This window comes from Rhinopithecus roxellana, chromosome 13 (assembly GCF_007565055.1).
Source record: "Rhinopithecus roxellana isolate Shanxi Qingling chromosome 13, ASM756505v1, whole genome shotgun sequence".
Classification (NCBI taxonomy): domain Eukaryota; kingdom Metazoa; phylum Chordata; class Mammalia; order Primates; family Cercopithecidae; genus Rhinopithecus; species Rhinopithecus roxellana.
In genome coordinates, this window is record NC_044561.1 from 77,112,728 (window position 1) to 77,132,074 (window position 19,347).

At 49.0% G+C, this 19,347-nt stretch overlaps 1 protein-coding gene across 1 annotated transcript; it reads left to right on the forward strand.

Moving 5' to 3' along the window:
* Nucleotides 1-5,608: 5,608 nt before the first annotated feature.
* Nucleotides 5,609-9,959, forward strand: CST5 (cystatin D). The gene is made up of 4 exons (XM_030915633.1): nt 5,609-5,669; nt 5,988-6,257; nt 8,263-8,376; nt 9,628-9,959. Exons 2-4 carry the CDS (start codon nt 6,024-6,026, stop codon nt 9,709-9,711), a joined length of 432 nt encoding a protein of 143 aa, XP_030771493.1. The 5' UTR covers nt 5,609-5,669; nt 5,988-6,023; the 3' UTR covers nt 9,712-9,959.
* The last annotated feature ends 9,388 nt before the right edge of the window (nt 9,960-19,347 follow it).

Consider the following 19,347-nt stretch of genomic DNA (forward strand, 5'->3'; position numbering starts at 1 on the left):
AAAGTAAAAATAGACTCAAATAGTGATTAAAACGTGTCACAAGAATGCAGGAAGCAGCTCGATGGGGCCCCCAGTAGCCAGTTCTGAGAGAATTTACACATTGCAATAATTAGCGATAACAGCGTAACTCATTGGATAAAATAAGAAAGCATGAGTCAGATAGATCTATGGAGGGATACATGGCAAATAGGTCGGCAGGTAGATAGCTAGGCAGATAGGAGAAAAGAGAGCTTTTCTTTACAGTAGAATGAATGCCACTGAGAAATGTAGGAGAAATGATGACCTTAGAAACAGCCCTTTCACACCAGTCATAATAACAATCGATTCAAGCAACAATTATCATCATATGCTAAAGCTAGAAAGTGAACATTTGGTAAGAAGTAGGATATAATTACATTTCACAGTGTTGTTTTGTGCAATATTTGTTAATGATAAGGTGAAAAATAGCAACTTTATAGTGGACTGGCATAGACATGCTGCAATTCGCGGGGGCCAGGCCGCTCCTGGGAGCTGGGCTCCTGAAATGCGATCATGGGCAGCGACTTCCTGTAAAAGTATCCTCTTACCTTCTTGAGGATGAAAGACCGCCTGGAAAGAGATGCCCACCATCCCCGCTGAGCACATTCCCAGCCTACCCCAGCTGAATGCAGCCCCCAAGTGAACCCAGCAAGACCAGCGGAAGAGCCGCGGACAGCTCCAGAGTCATGAGAATCCACACATCATGTTGCTTTCAGCCAGGAAGATTCGGGGTGGCTTCTGATGCAGCAGCAGGTAAGTGATGCATACAGGATGCTCTGAACACCCCTCCCGGCAGAGACCCACAGTCCACCCCATGTGGTGTCCAGAGAGGGCAAATCTCCTCCACCATCAACTGTGTGGTTTCTGCTGGTGTCTACAACTGCCATGTGACACGTGGAGCACAGCCCTTTCCTTCCGAATCCAACCTACATTTCATGCTCTCCATTAGGGGCAGGTCTGTGGGCAAAATGATGACTGTAGCAACAGACATGCTGAACTGGTGGTGCCTGCAGGCAGTCCAGTGATGACATCACGGACAGGGGGATGAGGAGCTTCACTGCTGGAAGCCTGGCCTTGGTTGAGATGACTCAAGACAATTGTAATGGGGTCAACATTCTCACAATAAGACAGAGTGAGCTCAAGTCCAAATATAAAAAGAGCATGTGTGGATTTATAACCAAGGAGCAGGGTGTGGAAGCTGGTGAAGAAAAAATTACTAAGCAGAGACATCAAAGGTAGGGGTTTCTGGATAAACTGACCAGACAGGATTCTTGCTAAAGGCAGGACACAGCCTTAGACATCAAAGGTGAGGCATGAGGAACCTGATCAGATGTCAAGGGTGATCAGGTCCCAAGGACAGCAGGATTCTCCCTAAAATGATGTAGCAGGATTCTTTCCTAAAACTGGGCAATGCAGAGCTGGCAGGTAGGAGCTGGAGACCAAGGTTGAGGCCTAGTGGAGAAGAAGGCTCAGAGGAGCCTTAAAGGTTCATTAGAGAGTCTTGTCACTGGATCCAGCCCCTCTGTGACAGGCGGAGAGGGCAGGCAGCCACAGGGCTGCCCTGATGGCCTGTGGCTCCAGCTCCAGCACCCACTGATTGAGTTTCACAGGATTCCAGGCAGGAATAGGAACCACTCTCCACAGCCACTGCACTCTGCTAAAGGTTACACAAACAGTGACAGGGAAGTCTCAGCGGTGATCTCAATGGGGATTAGAAAGGAAACTCTGACCACCCAGAGATGCCAAGGGGATTGCTCTCCCCTCAGACCCATCTGGTTTCTTCTGGGCCAGGGCCCTGCAGGCTGTGACCAGGGTGTTGGGGGAAGTCCCCGCCTGCACCAACAAGCAGCCTGAGTTCCCAGGGCCCTCTCCCTGTCCTCTCCACTCGGCTGTGGTTCTCTAGCCACTGGCTCTGCTCAGAAGAATGTACTCCTTGAGAAAATAAATAGTAACCTTGTAATCTAAAATCCTAAGCGCTGTTTACACATTGATCCCTGAGCGGAAACTTCCCAAGGATTCTCTTTCCCCCCATAAAGGGCCAAACTATCAGACCTCAGATCCTGGGCTCTGCACTCCCTTTTCCTGCAGGGCTTTGGACGTGCTTCCCGGCGAGCACCACAGTTCATAATAACGTGGCCTCATCCCCATCGGAGCCCAGATGCTTACCAATGGCGGCCACTGGTCCAGGAGCATCTCAGGTCCCCCAAAGCTGGGAAGGGTAAGGAGGAAAGGTGTGTGTAAGGGACAAGCTCGACCCCAGAGAACTCCCAGCACTCCATAAAGAAGGATTCTGGGCTTCCCCTTTGAGAAGCCACCAAATCCCATGGCTACTCAGTCTCAACTCCTACCGTAGACACTGACTGTTAATTGCTCAAAACTCAGATGTGCAGAATCTCAACTCTTGGCCAACTTGATTTAACCACTTGCACTTTAGGTTATGTTTATGTCCTTAGGTATTTATTGGTTATAATATTGTTTAGTGTTCCCCTTTATTGCTTATTTATTATAGAGGACTTCTGTCACTCACCTAATTTCTCACTCCACTAATTCAATCATGGGATCAAGTTACACACGCAGCCTGGGAGAACACAGCTTTCTCTTTCATCCCCTGGCAGAAGGGAAACATGCCCCCTCCTGGGCAGCTGGACTTCCCCAGATTACAAGGGTGCTGGAGGCTCCAGGCTTGGTCCTGAGTCCATTGTTTCTCTCTGGGTCCCTGCCAGCCCGTCCTTGGAGCTGTAAACTATAGGAACTAAGGCTCCGTCTTTCTTTCTTTCTTTCTTTCTTTCTTTCTTTCTTTCTTTCTTTCTTTCTTTCTTTCTTTCTTTCTTTCTTTCTTTCTTTCTTTCTTTCTTTCGAGATGGGATCTCACTGTGTTGCAGTGTGGTCTGGAACACCTGCGCTCAAGAGATCTTCCTGCCTCAGCCTCAAGAGTAGCTGTACAGGCCTGCCATACCACTGGACTACTATAAATTTTGGCCACACTTAAACGTCACTGCAGAATCAAACTTATCTTGCTGGTTTTGAACCACCAGGACACTCCCATTTACAAAGCAACTCACTTTTCCATATGCATGACACATGGAGAAGGCAAAAGATTTTCCCAAAGTCACCCAGCAGCTGGAGCAGCTGTCCATCTATGCCAGCCTTCCACTTACCATCACCCATACTGGATGCATCTCTTGTAGCTCCTGAGAGTGCCCTACGCGGGGGTCTGATCTACAAAGATTAGAGTGGTCACTGTATCAGGCCTGTTGACCCCACCTATAGCTCGAGTCCTGAGAGCTGATCACCACTGGCGGTGGCATCACATGCAGGAAATAGGCCAGCACTCCAGCTCCCACCCCACACTCCACCCACCACCATATGCCTGTTATGTGGATGACCTGCACCTCCTTCCTAATGACAAAAGATGGGAGATATTTGTGTGTATTTCAGCTTACCCTCTGTACAACACATCCTCCTGAGACTGGAGCCCCAGTGGTCAGGGAAGGTGGGAGCCACAGAGGAGACCCAACTCCCACACTCGGGAGATGACCATTCTGCTCACAAGCACCTGGCCAGGGGCTGCCCTCTCTTTCCCTCTCTGGGAATCTCTCCCCATGTCCTGTCTAACTAGGAGGCATATGTGCAGCCCTGTTTGAAGACCTTCCCTCCCTCACCCAGCAGTAAACACTATCCCTGGGCCACCTGCTGTATCTGCTGGGCTGCATGGTTTTTCTAGGGGTGCTGGATTCACAGTGGGATGAGATGGTCACTGGGCCTTGGCTAACAAGGTCCCCTGTCCTAATACTGAACATGAGTACCTATGAGTAATATTTTTCCCACTGCCGGGTTCCTGCTAATCCAGCCCCAGCCATGGCCAAACCCCAGGATTACAGCAGGTCTGGGCTGACCCTGGCTTACTCTCACCTCCACCACTCCCAGGAGAGTCCTCTGGGTACCCTGCAATGGCCAGGGTTTCCTGGTGTTTCTGGCCAAGCTGCCACCTCGCCATAAGGGCATTTGCCACAGGGTCACCTTCAAGCATGGAGAATGGGGTTGACAGAAAAAAGGGAGAAGTTGTCTGTTCAGAGCCTCCTTCCACCCTCCCCACTCCTAGAGTCACACTCCAGCCCAGATCCGCAGCATCCTAAGCTGGGGGCTTTGTCAGCCAACAGGGCACCCAGTTGATCAGGTCCTCTCAGTCTGGGGAGAAGCAGCACTCACAATCCTGGCAATGAAGCAATGGGGGCTGCTGGAAAGCCATGCTGAGCAAAGGTTGAAGACACACCTGGACTCGCTCTGCAGGACTCCATTGCTGGGAAGCTCAAGGACTGGTGACAAAGGAGTCTACGGGGCTGGATAAGGGCTGCCGGGTGGGCATGAGGGTGAGCTGCAGAGGCAGGAGGACACCATCCGGGGCAAGGCAGATGTCACAGGTCTGGACAAAGTGGTAACACAGGTGTATGCATTGATGAAATCCCCCAGATGGGGCACATGCAATTAGGCATTTCGTTGTATGTAAGTTCTACCTCATTCAAAGTGATTTTTAAAATATTACATGAGTTTTCTGGGCACGGAGGACCAGCACTGGCACCATGTCTCCCAGAGGGGAGGAGCAAGAGAGGCTCTTGGGCTCCCACTTTCATCCCACAGCTGCTGCTCCCTCTCTCCTCACACCCCCACTGGCTGCCAGGAGTCTCCCTACACCTTCCACCCGGCCCCACCCACAGTTACTGTGACACTCCAGATCATTCCCTTGCCTGCTCACATGTCCTCCAAGAGCTTCCTTTTCCTGGAGCAGGCATGCCCAGCCCTGCCTCAGGGCCTTTGCACTGACTGTTCCCTGCTGCCTGGGGCTTCTCAACTTTTCCAGTCTCATAGAGACTTCCCTGACCAGGGTCTAGTGGCACTCATCTCTCTCTAACTGAGCGACTATAATTCCCTGATCTAAATTATTGATCACCACTCCCCCATCCTCCCACACACCCTAAGGGGCTGGGCTATACAGTACCACAGCCACAAGCAGCCACTCGTGCCACAGGGCACTTGAAAAGGGGCCAATCCAAAATAACACTTGGTCTAACTGTAAAAAATACACAGGCAACTTCAAGACATTACACACACACCAAAGAATGTAAACCAACTCCTTAAGAATAGTTCTGATGTGTTGAAAGTATTTTGGATGTATTAAGTTAAAGTAGAAATACCAAAATTACTTTCAGCTGTATCTTTTAACTTTTTCAAATGTGTCTCCTAGAAAGTTTTAAATTTCTCCTGGGTTTCTGTCACATCTCTGTTGGATGGCAGCTCTGCAAGGTCATGTCCATGGCTCCATTGCCCAGACTGCCTGGTGCAGGGGGAAGCTGGCGACAGGTTTATTTATTGAATAATGAGGAGTTATGAAAAGAGAACCCAGTGACCTTTTCCCAAAGGTTAATTACTTTGGCTAAGAAGTTCCCCAGAACAGGGCATGGACAAGGTCACCCCGGAGCTTCTGAAACAGCTCCCTGCTCCAAGAATTCCTAGACCGTGACCACGTGCTCCTGGGTGCCCCTGACATCTGAAGACTTTAGGAGGCCAAGCCCTGTATTTCTCACTTCATGAGGAAATAGGCGGTCACAACATTTCACAGTCCAGGCAGCGGTGTCACCTCTCTGGAATCCAGGGTGAGCCAAGATTTCCAGCACTGGGGAAAAGGGGTAGGGCTGGGGGGAGGTTGCAGTCAGGACAGGAGTGGGGAGCAGGAGGAGGAGGAGGAGGAGGAGGAGAAGGAGGAGTGGGAGGAGCAAAGGGAACTTAGGGAGGGAGAGAGGTGGTTGGGGGTGGAAAGGGAGATGGAGACAGAGAGGAGGGGTAGAAAGAGGAGGAGGAGCCAGGGGTGGGATCAGGGAGCAGGTCGGGTTGGGGGTACCCAAGTAGGATAAATGCACAGCTGCCTTCTGACCTGGGCTTCCTGCCTCAACCTCGTGCTTCTTTGTTCTCAGGGAGATCCAGCTCCTTGCTCTGTGTCCCAGTAGACCATGGCCTGGCCTATGCGTGCCCCACTGCTGCTGCTGACTGCCTTGATGGTGGTCCTGGCCAAGAGTGCCTCGGCCCAATCTAGGTTGACCTCGTCAGGCGGCATCCATGCTGCAGACCTCAGTGACAAGAGTGTGCAGCGCGTCCTGAACTTCATCATCAGCGAGTACAATAAGGACATCAGTAAGGATGAGTACTACAGCCGTCTCCTGCAGGTGATGGCTGCCTACCAGCAGGTGGGTGCTGCCACCACCCTGGGGATCCTGAGTCCCAGCTGGGTTTGTTGCCCCACCCCTGGGATCATTCTCAGCAAATCAACATTATCTAAACCTCAGGCTCATTCAGCTTTCCCTGACTGTCTGCTGATGGCCTTCATGCCCTAGGACATTCCTGGGCCATGAGTGCAGTTCAGCCCTGTCCCATCCCCTCTGCCTCTTTTAACCTGCAGGAGCCACTGTGTCTGTGCCGTGACTGTGCCATTTCCCAGGGTCCAGCAGGTGTGGGTGGAGACTGTGCTGACTCTGGGTGGGCTTGGCGCTACTCAGGATGAGACCCAGGCCATGAGGCTCATCCTCCTCCCTGAGTCCTCTCCACAGAGGCCACACCAGAGCCTGGCTCCTTGTCCTGCAGAGCCCTGCTTCCCTCCCAAGTCACGCCCCTGGGCACAGCCCCTTAGGGTTAGCGGCCCCCGCCCTCAGGCCAGCTGACCACCCCCTACAGCCCAGGATCACTGGGTTCCTGCTGGAGTGGAGCACGCCTGACCCTGTCTCTGCTAGCTGACGCAGAGTTAGACCTCAGCCAGATGAAAACAGACAGCAGTCACTCAGCAGAGCGGAGGAAGTGATTGAGTCTGGAGGGAGAGAGCTTCAGCAGGGCGACCGAGCCCAGCTTGACCTGCGTCCCATGACAGAGCAGCAAACAGTGACACAGCGACCACAGGGCTGTATGGCCCGCCAGCCCTTAGAGCTCCTCCATCTTCTCTTGGAAAGTCAGAGGAGTCCAGACCAGCCCTATTTCTCCTCCTGCAGCCGTCTCCCTGCACATGAGGGGCACTCCCTGGTGCCATGGTCCCTGCTGGCCTGCACCTCCCTCTCAAGTGTGACACTCACTTGGAGTGAAGCACAGAATGATGTAAATTGTTGGGCCCTGGAGCCTGTTTTACGGAGGAGCCGACTGACACCGGAGGGATCACAGGACTTGCACGTTTTTCTGCAGGACTTGTGTGTGGTTCCACATGGCGAGGTCTAGCACCCTCATCCCAGGGTCCCTCATCCCATGCTTCTCCACTGTCTGATAAGTCATGTCTGGGGGTGGCACTGTGCAGGGAAAGCATTCAGTTCTCTTCTGAAGTTGCAACCATAAGACATGCAGGTGTGTGACTCATTTGAGAACTATTGCCTCCAAAATCACACCTGGAATGGAGGCATGTGGGAAGCAATGTTTATTGGCCTAAAACATCGATGTATGTGAGTATCTCGTTTCCTACTGATAAAGGAGGAAAAATGCCTCTGGGTTAAATGATGGGAATAAGATGCTCTGTGGACTGAATGCCAGGAGCTGGAAGTTAGCTGAAATTTCATCATCAGGCAGCAGAATTCAGTTAATTATTTGCTGTGGGAAGGAGCATTCACCTGGTGTTTAGTCCCTGTCCTGCAAGCCTGGCACCAGGACTGTTTCTTTGTCCCACCTGGTTGGCTCCCCACAGCTGTGCCTTCTGTTCCTGAGTCCAACAAAGGGGGTTTTAGGCCCTGGCTTCCACCTGCCCTGCCCCTGCTTCTCCTACTGGGCTGCATGAGACAGCTTGCTTGCCACAACCACTCTGAGCAGATTAGAGGGAATTAAATGCCTGTTGGCTGAGAAGCCCAGGACCTGCCCCAGCTCACCTGACAACAGCCTCTCCAAGAACACAGGATTTCTTCTGAGGTCTTGGCTCAGGGCAGAGCCACACTCTCCTTGTCATCTCCTCACCAGCTCGGGCACTTTGAGTTGCAATTTCCAGTTCCTTGGTTCTTGGGCCCTCACCCCTCTCCACACCATTCCATCTGCACATACATAGGCATCTATATAAACACAGTACCCCTGCCAGCCAGTCAGTAGAAGGTGGCTTGTGTGCCTTTTAGATAACAGTGCGGGCAGCATCAAGCCCTAGACAAGCCCAGTGACTCAGTCACACGGAAGTGCCTGTGTGCGCATGAAACTGACAGCATGCTGTCCCTGCTTCCTGCTCTTCCACGCGTGTAGGTTGTGGGCGGGGTGAACTACTACTTCAATGTGAAGTTCGGTCGAACCACATGCACCAAGTCCCAGTCCAGCTTGGACAACTGCCCCTTCAATGACCAGCCAGAACTGAAAGAGGTATGTGCCTGATGTGGGTCAGCGGCATCAGGAACTGCAGAGCAGTGTGTGCATATGTGTGTGTGTGTGTGTGTGTGTGTGTGTGTGTGTGTGCATGTGCCTGTACTCCTGTACATGCTTTGGAAGGCATGTGTGCATGTGTGCAGACACTTGTAAAGCCATGTATGCAAGGATGTGTTCATGTGTATGGGAAGACGCATGTGTGCTTGGCATACATGTGCAGACGTGTATTGTGAAGTGAATGAATGTGTGTGTGTGCATATGGAGTTTTGTGTGTGCATGCATGTATGTGTGGGATGGTATACACACGTGGGTATGCATGTGGAAAGGTGCATATATGTGCATACATGAGGAAGGTGCACAGGAGTGTGTGTGCACGTGTGTGTGGATGTGTGAAGGAGTATGTGGGTTCATGCATAGATTCGTGTAGGTGAGAGTTGGTGTGAGTTTATATAGATGCCTTTGTGTGTGCAGATGGAGTGGTGTAGAGAGGGGTGATGAATTTGATTTGCTAGGAAGACTTTAGCTTGGTAATGGTTACTGGGAAGTCAACTCTGCGTGCTTTGGGGTATTGCTTATTGGACTAGAGGAAGCAGGTGCTGGGCTGGGTTCTGGTCAGAAAGAAGGGGATCTGTCTAAACCCAGCCTCAGGCACCTGCCTGTAGCCACAGCCACTCTGAGCAGATTAGAGGGAATTAAATGCCTGTTGGCTGAGAAGCCCAGGACCTGCCCCAGTTCAGCCGACAACAGCCTCTCCAAGAACACAGGATTTCTTCTGAGGTCTTGGCTCAGGGCAGAGCCACACTCTCCTTGTCATCTCCTCACCAGCTCGGGCACTTTGAGTTGCAATTTCCAGTTCCCTGGGTTCTTCCCTCTGGCCCCTCTTAGTGCTGGCCTGGGCGCTGGGGGTGGAAGGAGCTGGGGGAAGTGAGCCGCCTCCTCCTGCCCTGCACCCCTGGGGCTTCCGAGGCCTTGCACAGACTGCTCCTCACAGGGCTGTGCTGGGACAGGAATCCTGCAGGCTGGGGTGGGGACCCAATGCCACCTGGTGACTTGGAGCCTTGGGAGGGGCGATGGAATAGTCACTGCCCAGTTGGGTTCAGTGCCTGGAACTCGGCAGGGGTGGGTCGGGGTCAGGGGGCAATGTCTCATCTCCATCCATTCTCACCCCCATTCTGATGTCCCATTCCTGGACATCTTTGGCTTTAACTGTAACGCACACTCATTTTCTCCCTCTCTTTCCTTTCACAGGAAGAGTTCTGCTCTTTCCAAATCAATGAAGTTCCCCAGGAGAATAAAATTTCCATTCTGAACTACAAGTGCCGGAAAGTCTAGGGTCTGTGCAAGGCCAGCCACACTGACCACCTCCTACCCCCACCCCTGTAGTGCTCCCACCCCTGGACTGGTGGGCCGAGCCCTGGTGGAGGTCTTCTCATGCGCCTGCACCAGGAGACAGAGAGAGAAGGCGACAGGAGGCCTTTGTTGCTCAGCGGGGAGCTCTGCCCTTGCTCCTTCCTTCTTGCTTCTCATAGCCCCAGTGTGCAGTGCACACTCTTGCAACTCCTGCAATTAAACAGTAGCATCACCTCCCTCAGTTCTTGGCTGTCTGGGGACATGCTCACAGGCAGGGTTTCTGACGTTCCCTATGAAACCTCCTTGTCCTGCTGGTGTGGAGATCAGAGGAGTATCTAGGAATTGACGTGGCCACAGTAAGGCTGTCAGGGGAGCAGGTGCTATAGGAGACCTGAGTCTCAGAGCAGGAAGATAGCAGCCAGGTGCTGGGAACCCAGACCTTCAGCTGCAGCAGCCCCTGGTGAGGGGGTCAGGGAGAGCAGGGTGCCCAGGCTACTGGCCCCAGAAGCTAGGCTGCTGGTTTGGGCTGAGCTCCTGGTCAGACCAGGAGGAGGGGGCTGGCTGTGTCCACACGCAGGGGCCAGGCCTCGGTGGAGCTCACCAGGCCATAGATTCCATCTGTGCTTGCAGAGTTGAGCAGACTCCAGGGACTGAGCTGCTCTCATCAAATCCCCTAGACACTAACTAGATAGCGATCGATGTCTGCTTCTTTCCACAAGAGACTTTAGGCCCCTATACGGAAACAAAGTCCAAAAGTGTGTGTATGTGTGTGTAACTGACTGGGAGTAATGCCAGCCAGACCAAAGACAAGCAAGATCACCCAGAGAAAGCAGCGCCTGCTGTCATCATCCTGGGAGGGTGTGCCCCAGTCTGGGTGGTTTTGTCAGTTCACACCTACCAGCCCATTCTCTGGACTTGACGTTTTAAAAAGTCCTCATGTCAAACTTAATATTAGGGTTAGAGAAGTTAAAACACAAATGGGACTGGCATGAAGTGGACTGTGTTTTCCAAGGAGGATGTTTTAATTAATAAAAACAATCTTAGTGTCAGCATCATTCATAGAATGGTAGATATTTGTGCCTCTAGCAGGAGGCTACAGTCTTAAGTCACATGGCCCCAAGCCCACATGGTCCTTCTCTTTGCTATTTTAGTTCAGAGAGAAGGGGGTGCAGCCCTCAGGACAGGAGGTACCTCTGGTCCAAGGCTCTGAAATGCCTTCCCCACTCAGAGCTGCATTGACCAAGGGTGGCTGCCATGAACACTGAGGGGGAAATGACAAAGGGGAAGCTGTTGAAACAGCCCTGAGGCCAACACCCACTGTGCCACACTGAGGAAGCCAGGAGGAGAATGGTCTGGCAGGGAGCACGGGCAGCATCTGCTTCCATTTGCTCTCCACCCCCATGGGATTTAACCGAGTGTGTGATGTGGGAAGTGAAGCAGTGCCCAGGCAGCCATGAGAGGGGGAGTCAAATCTGGGCCTCATGCTCTCAGCGGAGAGTGCACTTAGTGATTCAGGCTTCTACTGGGAGAGAGGGGCTGAGGGCAGAGCAGCAGGTGCACAGATGTTATGGCTGGGGGCAAAGTCTTCCCTGCAGGAAGGCGCTCATAATTTTCCATGTGGATGAAGCATTTTTAACCAAAGGAACCACCATCCAGGCACACAATGAACAGCTGATTTTTTGAAAAACAGTCCCTTTCTGACACAATTCTCTCTACCTTGGGGAAGATGGTGTGATGTTGGAGCTCTGCACAGGACTCCCCCCACCTTTTCCCTGAGTGTCTGCTCCCTAGGAGCAGAGCAGGATGTGGGGAAGCTGAGAGTGAACAGGTCCATCTGCTGGGCACTGAGTGTGTCCTTGGAAGAGGGTAAAGACGGTTCCTGATCAGGTCATGTTAAGTGTCTTCTAAGAGTTCCTTCAGAAAAAAGCATGCACCAGATCATAGGTAAAAGATGGAAACTGCAGAGGCTGGAAACCCCTCATCCAGCATAGAGAAATCACTCTGGAAGGAGGGGTGAGTGGATCGGAGGCCTGGGAAGCACAAGGCAGCACAGTCTTTCCTTGGGCAGGTGGACGCTCTACATGACCACAGGCAGAGCAGGTGCTGCATACAATATGGGGGATTTCTGTATGAAAAATAGAGCAATATTAGCAATACAAAAGAAAGCACAAAAGTTAAAGTCTATTTAGGAAAAGAAAATAAACTATGGCAAAAATACTCACTTTTTAAAACACTGAGATATACTGCAAACACCCACAAAATCCAGAACGTAACAGACATCCTAGTGCAATCAGCCACCAAAATCAGTACTGTAGTCAACACACTCAGTATTGGGTTGCTGCAATAAGGGAATAAAGTCACAACAAGGATCCTCAGATGACTCAACAAAGTAAAAATGGTTATCACAGGATTGGAGGAAGGGATTTTGAGGCTGGATTGATGCACTCGGAGCATGGCAGGCTTCTGTGTAAAGGAGCCAGGGTCAGGTGTGGACTGCAAAGTGCACCCAGCTCCTCCTACATCCTCAGAACCCATAAGGTTCAGGCAGATGTGAAACGTTCCATCCAGAAACCCCCTCTCTGTAGCTCTGTGCTTCTGTGTAAAGGTGGACCTAGATCCTCCAGGCAGTGGGATGTTCTTCTCAGTCATAAGCAAAGTTTCTGACAGTCCTGATGCTAGAGAACAAGGTCTTCCATTGAGTCAGAAGGCAGCCGTCAGCCAAGGCAGAGGCTGCTTGACATTTCAAAGCTGCAGCTTGAGAGAAACATTGTTTCCTGTTCATGATGCCACTGGCTTTGACCCCATCAGTCCATCCATCCACCCTGCAGAAGAAAGGGCAGATTTGCCCTTCCTTAATCCACATGATTTCTACTGTCTCATATAATGTTTTTATTTAATTAACTGGTTGGCACAACTCTGTAATATTTTCTCCCTATGTTTCCGTATTCAGCTAATGAATCACTATTTGCCTCATCATAAGACATTGAATTTGTAACAGAACTTTTACAAATACAGCAGAAAGATAAACCAGTCTTTCCACTAACAGCTTGATGATTTGTGAACTTAATGGTTCATAATATCCTTTTTCTGCTTCAAAACTCATATTGGTAATATCAGGCAATATTTCCTGATTGTTGTCAAATTCGGAAAAGCCTCTTGCAGTTTCCTTTCATATGTGAGCTCTAAGATTTTAGTGCTGTCTAAATTTTCTAGACATAAGATTGATGATCTTAAAGACTCTTTGTATTAACAATGCTCACTAACACAGCATTTTTAAATGGTCACTGTTGTGTGGTGAGCTTCAAAATTGTGCAAATGTATCATGATGTGCTATGTTGATTAGCTCATTAAACGTGCAGGAGTTTGTCCTGGAAGAAGTATCTCTTCAAGTCATCTCACCTATTGGTCATGGTTTTACATCCCTGTTGCCTGCAGCTGGGAGGGTCATCAGGATAAGAGGGGAGGGACGTCAGCCCCGCCCCTCCTGTCTGTGCCACTCACACACATATGGGCAGACTCCAGTATTCTTGCATAGTGTGTGGGCAAAGGGGGACGTGAGGGAGGGGACAAATCCACCAGCCACAAAAGTAGAAGGAGACGTGAAGAAGAGGTGAGGGAAGGAGAAACCATGCAGAAGAAACTGCAGAGGCCTTGGGACCTGCTGAGAGGCTTTCAGCCACATGTAAACTAAGTCCCTAATTAAAAATGTCTTGAATGCAAAGAGAATGCTGTACCCTCATGATAAGAAGCCCCTGGGTGAGGCAGTAGCAAGGTGGTTGCAACAGCTCCAGACATCACATCATCAACACCAACATCCAGAGGCAGAAAGAGCCTTGGGAAGAGCCTCTGTTCCACACCTACTTCCTAAATGTGAGGAGGCTCCTCCCTGGCTCACCACCCCTGCAGTCTCATTGGCTAGGGCTGGGTCACATGCCCACCCCCTACACCAATCCCTGTTAGGAATTCACATCATCCATTGCATCACCAGCGCTCAGTGAAACCTGTGGGTAGGATGGTAGCATCCTGGTAATAGCACAAACTTCAGCATGATCAAAACGATGACATGACTGGAGAGGGAATAAATAAATTATGCACACATATGATGGAGCTATCATTAAGAAGAATTAGATAGCAATAAATGTGTTAAAATGAAAAAAGTGTAATACACTTTGAATATATTATTTTATAGAAAACAAGATCTATATGGTATGTTAATACAAAGCTCTTTCCAAAACGAAACTAAACACACATGTAAGTGTGTACATAGACATGTACACAGACATATACATATATCTATACACACAAACACATCCGAGGGAAAGAGAGAGAGAGAAAGGGGGAGAGGATGAGAAGAGAGGAGAAGAAAAAGAAAGAGGAGAAGAAATTTGCATTTTTCTGTTTCATTTGAATGTTATTACAATGTGCATATGTTCTAATTATTTTAAATGTCATCCATGGGTGTCTTGGTGATGATATAGGTTGTTTTTCATTGTACCTCCCTATGTCTGCATTTTAAAAACTAACAAACGCTATGACTAAGTGTCTATTGCTGTGGTTGACATCCCTGCATATGCTTAATAGCACATTAATTACGAGTGATTCAGGAGTTGATTTTCAGCATCAGGGGCTTCCCCTGCCCCTGAGTTGCAAAAGTCATTCAGTATTCAATACATTTTCCTTGTTTTTCATGACACTGACTATTTCTGGATAGATTCTCTCTCCGCTACACTGTGAGCTCCTGGGGAAAACAGAGTATCTTCGTTCACATTCCCTAAGGAGCGTTTACTAGCAAAGAGCTCACCATTCCTGTGGACACAATGATTGCAATTAGCAGGTGGACTCCAGTTTGGATTTAGAGTGCTTGATCTATTTCATTCTCCTGTATTCTACTCCCATTGAGTGTAAGGAGGAGGTAGCCTGCTGCTCAGTTACGTTGAAAGTAAGAAACATCCAAGTTTGAAGAGGTTGGTCTGCATTTAATTTCAGCACAAGTTTAGAGCATTCCATTCACATCTCAGCACCCATACTTACACATTGAAATGGTGCACAGTCAGTGACCTCATTAGGAATCTGATGAAAATTGTAGAAATGCTGTGTGTGTGCACATTTCGGCATAAAGACATTCATAAACTTCAGAGTATAACGGAGTTTCTACAAGCTTTCGATGAACTCTCATATTAAGGGACTTTGGTCTGGAAACCTCACCAGCCATTGTCAATTCCCTTCCTCTCGCCTGTCCCTGAGTGCAAAGACTGAAAGTATCAGGCAATGGACCAATGAACTTCCAAGCCTTCCTCACCCCTGGGGAAATAGAGCTCAAGTCCAGCCAACAACTGCTAAGCACTCGGCCAGGTTACTACTAAGAGAGTATCTGCTGGATAAACAGAAAGGCCACTGAGGAGAGTTCTCTCTCTCTCTCTCTCTTTTTCTCTCTCTCTCTCTTTCTCTCTCCCCCCTCCCCCACCCTCCTCTCATGACCTGTGACCTCCTCCTGCTCCTACTCCTCATCTTTCAGGCTGTAGTGTGGGACAGGATGCCTAGGGCTATGGTGTCCAACTCTGTGAACACCACCCCCACGACCTTTGGTAAATAACCAGTGTCGTCATGGTCATGGGAGAGATGGCCAGTGTTTCTCAGGACTCCTGCTACCTGCAGCCAGGACGCTCCTAGGAGCGATGGAGCTGACACATTACTGTCAGTCCCAGAGTCAGGGTGACAAATGAAGCTTACTGTGTGACAAGAACATAATTAAGCTGAAAATTACATGACCTGACACCTTATCCTCAACCTACCTCCTACTTATTTACTTAAGAGTACAAGGGGTTTCTGGTACCTGCCCAACCTTCCTCATCAGGTGGATCAAAGAAAATTATATGAGTGAAAATATTTCACCAAGTCCAATACAGATGGACACTTTGGTTTGCATTTCACTAGGGATGAAGAGGGGAAAAAAGACCCAGCTGAGCAAGAGATTTTTGGGAACAAGTAACTTTCCAGATGAAGCATTGGTTTTCTTCAGCAGGTCTCAGGTGTGAGAATATTTGGATCATCTGTTGAAGGGAGATATCCAATCTCCTAGACAAAAATGTCCCAAACTTTCACCAACTTAACACCCCCGGTAGTTTAAAAGGCAGGATGTTTGCGATGTGGGTCCTGACTCCACCATCTCTTGGTTAGGTTTCCTGGAAACAGACTCAGATGGAGATTCCTGGGCAAGAGGCTCACTGAGGCCTGTGCTGGGGAGGCAGGGCCATGGGGCGGGGCAGAGAGAGAAGTCAGGCAGGGGTGCAGCTCAGCAGAGGCCACAGCCAGGCCCGTGGAGAGCTCTGCAATGGGGATGGTCTCAGAGTGGTAGGGTATTTGGGCAAGAGTCAACATTTTGTACCCCCATATAGACCTATTATTTAAAATAGGCAATTCTGAGAGGGGCATGAACTTGGACAAAGCAGCTTCCTTTGACTCAGATCAATGCCCACAGAGGGACTCAGCTGTGAGCCATCAGTGGCCACACTCCCAGTAGCTGAGAGAATGAAGTCTCACTGGTAAAGGGGAAACTGGTGGATGGAGCCCCTACTGAGAGAGCTAGGGATGTCATCTCTAGGAGACTCAGTTAACCCATCTGTACAATGGGAAGAATTATAACTACGACTACGTATGGTCATTTAAGAAATAAATGAAATTTCGATCCTCTCATGAAGTTATTAGCTGGTTGCTTTGTAGTTTCTATTGCATAGTTGCTTTATAAGGTCTGTGGACTATGTACTTAAGTTTGTTTTTATGGTAGCAGAGATCTTTCTTTTGTTTCCATGTGTAGTCCTTCCTTAAGAATCTCATGTAAGGCTGGTCTAGTGGTAACAAATTTCCTTAGTGATGGTTTGTCTGAAAAAGATTTTATTTCTCTTTGCTTATAAAGCTTAGTTTGACAGGATATGAAATTCTTAGTTGAATTTTCTTGTCTTTAAAAATACTGAAAATAGGGTCCCATCACTTCTGATTTGTACAGTTTCCACTGAGAACTTTGCAATTAGCCTGATGGGGTTTCCTTTGTACATTATCTGACATTTGTCTCTAGATGCTTTTAAGATTTTTTTATTTAATTGACCTGGAAAAGCCTGGTGACTATAGGCCTTGATGTCCATTTTGTACAGTATCTCACAGGTGTTCTCTATACTTTTTGTGTCTGGATGTCTATGAAACTCACAAGATTAGGGAAATTTTCTAGGATTACCTCAAATATGTTTTCCATGTTGTTTACATTTTCTCCTTCTCTCTCAGGAATGCTAACAATTCAGAGGTTTGGTCATTTTATATAACCTCGTATTTCTCAAAGACTGTTCACTTTTTTTGTCTGACTGGGTTAGTTCAAAGTACCAATCTTTAAGCTCTGAAATGATTTGTTTTGTTTTGTGTAGTCTAATAATAAAGCTTTCAATTGTATTTTGAAATTTCTTCATTGGAGTTTATCAATTCCACAAGCTCTGATCGGTTTCTTTTTAAAATGTGCATCTCTTTCTTCATCTCCTGGATTGCTTCAGTAATTTGTTTTTGTTTTTTTTCAACCTTGTCTTGGATCTCATTGAGCTTCCTTGCAATGTATGCTTTGAATTCTTCATCTGTCTGATTAGGAACCATTGCTGGAGAGATAATGTGATCCTTTGATGGTGTCACAGCATTCAGATTTTTCATGGTGCCAGGATTCTTGTGCTGTTTTTTTCTCATTTGGACACATTGGCACTTCTAATTTTTGTAATTATTTTCATGCAAACAGAATTTTTTTTCTATCTTTCTCTATATCATTGTTTTTCTTTCCATTTCTACCCCTTTCTAGGGGGTGTGACTATAGGGCTTTTGGCTTTGCTTCTATAACCCTATGCACTTTTGTCAGCATGCTTTATATTGGGCTGTGCGGTTTGTCTACAGGCCAATAGATGGTGCTTGTCTGTAAGAGTTGGCTGTGGCTAATGCAGATGGGTATATACTTGATTCTTGTTTACTGGGAGAAGCTTTCTGCTGCCTCTGGCATTGGGCTGATCCTGAAGTGCACCATGGTGTGAGCTCCCTGCCCATCTCTGGATGAGGGGACCAAGATGGGCAGGCATAACTACAGGTGCTCCAATAGCAGGTACAAGAACCAGCACTGAGTGGGAGTTCCAGGGGCATCAATTGAGCACCCAGAGATGTGCCTAGGCATGAATGTGAGAAACCTCCTTGGACTCCAGTTCTCTGCAGGAGGTAGAACACCTAAATTCCTAATCCAGGGGAGTGGGTGCTCCAGATGCCTGGGTATCTGCCTGGGCATGGAGTGCAGCAGGTGCTGTTACACCACAATCTCTGCATAGGAAGGTTGGGCCAGCTCAGGCTGTTATTGCAGGTGAGCAAGTGCTCTAAATGTCTGGAGGTCTGCCTGGGCATGGAGCAGAGAGGGTCCTGCTTCACCACTGTCTCTGCACAGGAAGGGTAGCACACCAAAGGCTGCTGATTTAGGCACACAGGTGCTCTGAATGCCTGGAGATCTACCTGGGTATGGAGTGCAGAAGGCCCTGCTGCACCACAGTCTATACATAGGAAGGGTGGGGCTACCCAGGCTGCTGATCTGAGTGAGCAGGTGCTCTGAATGCCTAGAGATCAGCCAGAGTGTGGGGCGGAGAGGATCCAGCTGCTCCATGATCTCAGGGAAGAAGTCTGGTGCATCCCGCACTGATACACGGAGACCAGTTCCAGGCACCAAGATGACCTTGGCTGTAAGTCTTATCACTCAGGAGAAACCATGGCTGCAGCAGCCCTCCTCTTGCTCCAGACTTGCAACAAGGGTGAGCACAATTCCAACACCTACTACTAGGGCATTTTTCACAGTCACTGCACAATTCTAATTATGGAGGCCCCTACCCCATTCTAGCACAAGCACTCTAATCTGGTCCAAGACTAAAATGAGCTTGTGGGCACGCTGCTGGGTCACCTAAGAATGACTGACTGTATGAGCCCAGATTAAAAATGGCATACTGCTCTTTGTCCTAGGTCTGGGAAAATGCCAGCAGCTTTTTCCAGTGTCTTTCCCTCTCAGAGTGCCCAAGCATCTCCCCAAGTTAGCTCCAGGGCCTGGGAGAAACTAAGTGCTCTCCCTTGGCCTGGTTCCGTGGAATCCCCAGTGGAAAGGTACATCACAGATGGAGGCTCCACCCCCTCACATTCTGGGACATCACTCACTTCTATCAGGAACACATTGTCATAGGGACTATTTGCCTGCATTCTCCTCCCCAGCGTCTGAGATGTCCTTCAGGATTCCAGTGGATTCCCACTCTCCTTCTTGAATAAAACTCACAGAGCTGATCACTATGTACTATTTTGCTATTTCCAAGTGCTTGAGGCACATTGAAAGCTTCTAATCTGCCATTATGGGAAAGAGTGCACAATGTTTATCAGAATCCCTGACCTCTGCCCCCTGAAGGCCAGTAGCACAGCCTCCCAAGTAGCAACAACCAAAAATGTCCTAGACATTACTAATGTGCCCTGGGAAGCAAAATTGCCCCAGGTTAATAACTACTGACAGAGGCACCTTGGCATCCCTGTAGCAATGAATGAGCACGGGCACCACTCGAGATTGCTTTCTGAAGTCACCAC

Bases quoted from the DNA above. Each gene is read 5' to 3' on its own strand.
- CST5 (XM_030915633.1), top strand. From the start codon at position 6,024: ATGGCCTGGCCTATGCGTGCCCCACTGCTGCTGCTGACTGCCTTGATG. The intron at 6,258-8,262 runs GTGGGTGCTGCC...CCACGCGTGTAG, and splicing joins TGATGGCTGCCTACCAGCAG to GTTGTGGGCGGGGTGAACTA. The intron at 8,377-9,627 runs GTATGTGCCTGA...TTCCTTTCACAG, and splicing joins ACCAGCCAGAACTGAAAGAG to GAAGAGTTCTGCTCTTTCCA.